This window comes from Wasmannia auropunctata, unplaced genomic scaffold (genome assembly GCF_000956235.1).
Source record: "Wasmannia auropunctata unplaced genomic scaffold, wasmannia.A_1.0 LD327528.1, whole genome shotgun sequence".
NCBI classification, from domain to species: domain Eukaryota; kingdom Metazoa; phylum Arthropoda; class Insecta; order Hymenoptera; family Formicidae; genus Wasmannia; species Wasmannia auropunctata.
The window spans coordinates 649-2,319 of NW_012035362.1; the positions used below are offsets into that span (position 1 = coordinate 649).

At 37.4% G+C, this 1,671-nt stretch overlaps 1 protein-coding gene across 1 annotated transcript; it reads right to left on the reverse strand.

The window, feature by feature from the left end:
* Positions 1–207: 207 nt before the first annotated feature.
* LOC105460152 lies at positions 208–995 on the reverse strand (the record flags this gene model as incomplete). The annotated part of the gene is made up of 3 exons (XM_011706595.1): positions 880–995; positions 464–649; positions 208–357 (listed from the first exon to the last, which is right to left on the reverse strand). Coding segments are annotated over exons 1-3 (369 nt in total), but the record flags the coding sequence as incomplete, so codon positions are not given.
* Between the last annotated feature and the right edge of the window lie 676 nt (positions 996–1,671).

Consider the following 1,671-nt stretch of genomic DNA (forward strand, 5'->3'; position numbering starts at 1 on the left):
CAGACATGAAAAATCTTACGTAAGGATATATACGACCCCCCTCCTCCCCCATGTAATTATTTGTTACAATTTGACTGACCCCCCTCCCCCTTCCCCTCAATCATATATGTTTATATAATATATGAACGGCCCCTAAATAAAAAATTTGCATAATTAATAAATCGTTATGTATACATAGAACGGATAAATGGAAAATGGTATGCATGCCTGTGCACGTAAATGATCCTCGTTAATCCACTGTCTATAATATTGGTAGCCACCGCTTGAACTTCCGCTTTGGTACGAATTCGGTCCCTGATACGCACTTTCTGATCCATGTCCACTGTGATCTTTATTGCATTCAAGATCCATGACCACCTGATAATGAGACAACTCGATAAGCAGTAAATCATACGTAAGATATTAATATATGCACAATTATAAACGTTTGTTAATATTTAATTCAAAACTCTATATAACACACTTCCGCTGTTCCCTCCATGTGAATATCCTCCACTACCGCTGTCCCCCATTCTCTCCTCTGGCTTCGATGGCGAGTGAGCGCCTTGATGATGAAAGCCGTACTCGTCCGCCGTATATGTGATCGAGTATTGCACATGCTTATCAAATCAAGTATAAGAAAAGAATCCGCCCACCGATTCGGATTCTCCTGCAACATCGGCACGTACTTGACGCAATGTTCTCATTGTCACAGAACGCATCGCGTTGCGACACGCGGCACTTCCATCGGCACTCAGAAGCGAACATTGTTTAGCTATTGCTCGTTAAAAAATCAAATTCTAATAGAATTTAATATCACCATATCCAAAAAATACAACCTTTTCAGCAATTATTAATAATTAATAATTTTAATCAAGAAACCAAAATACAATCTCCTACCTTGCTGACCCCTTTCTTGCACAGTAATACCATTTCCAGTTACATAACTATATTAGACAGTTTCCGCCACTTGCGTTGTCGTTGCTATAAGAAATAATAGATATCTCTTGACCCGCGCCATGGCCACTACCGCCGCCCAGCCTGTAAAGTACGAAGGTACGAAAATGATAAGGATCATATTTAAACTGCACTAAGAAAAGCGGTAGCGGCGCGACGCCAAGTATATAAAAAGACGGGTGATGACCTGTGAGTATACGGCACTGGGATTCATGTCGAGTCGATGCGCTACCGTTTAGCTTTATCTCGCAAATATTTATGAATAATATATGAACATATTACTATGACAACAAAAGTCATATTATTGAATGTTCTTTTTCGGATGAGTAATTATCACCTGGGCTTTATCTTTCACAAACGGAATTTGAAATCCTGCATGAGGATACAGAAGTTTTCACTTCGTTTCCACTTTCTTAGTTTCTACAGAATTCATTTTATACAGCTGTAGAATAATTATTCTTATTTGTGGCTCTTGCGCATGAAAACTTATGTTCCTCGTTAGACATCTGATTTGAATGGTAGCGTTACATTTGCCATATCGTATATTTGATATATTGTAAGGATCTTCATACAAAAAGATATGTCATAATATACACGTGTCACGTATCCGATAAATAAATAAGATACTTCAACAGTCAAACTAAAATATTCAATAATAAAAAATATTAAGCTGTTAATTAGAAATATTTTGAAGTGCCTCATCCTAAGATGATTTCAGATGTATGCAAATATATC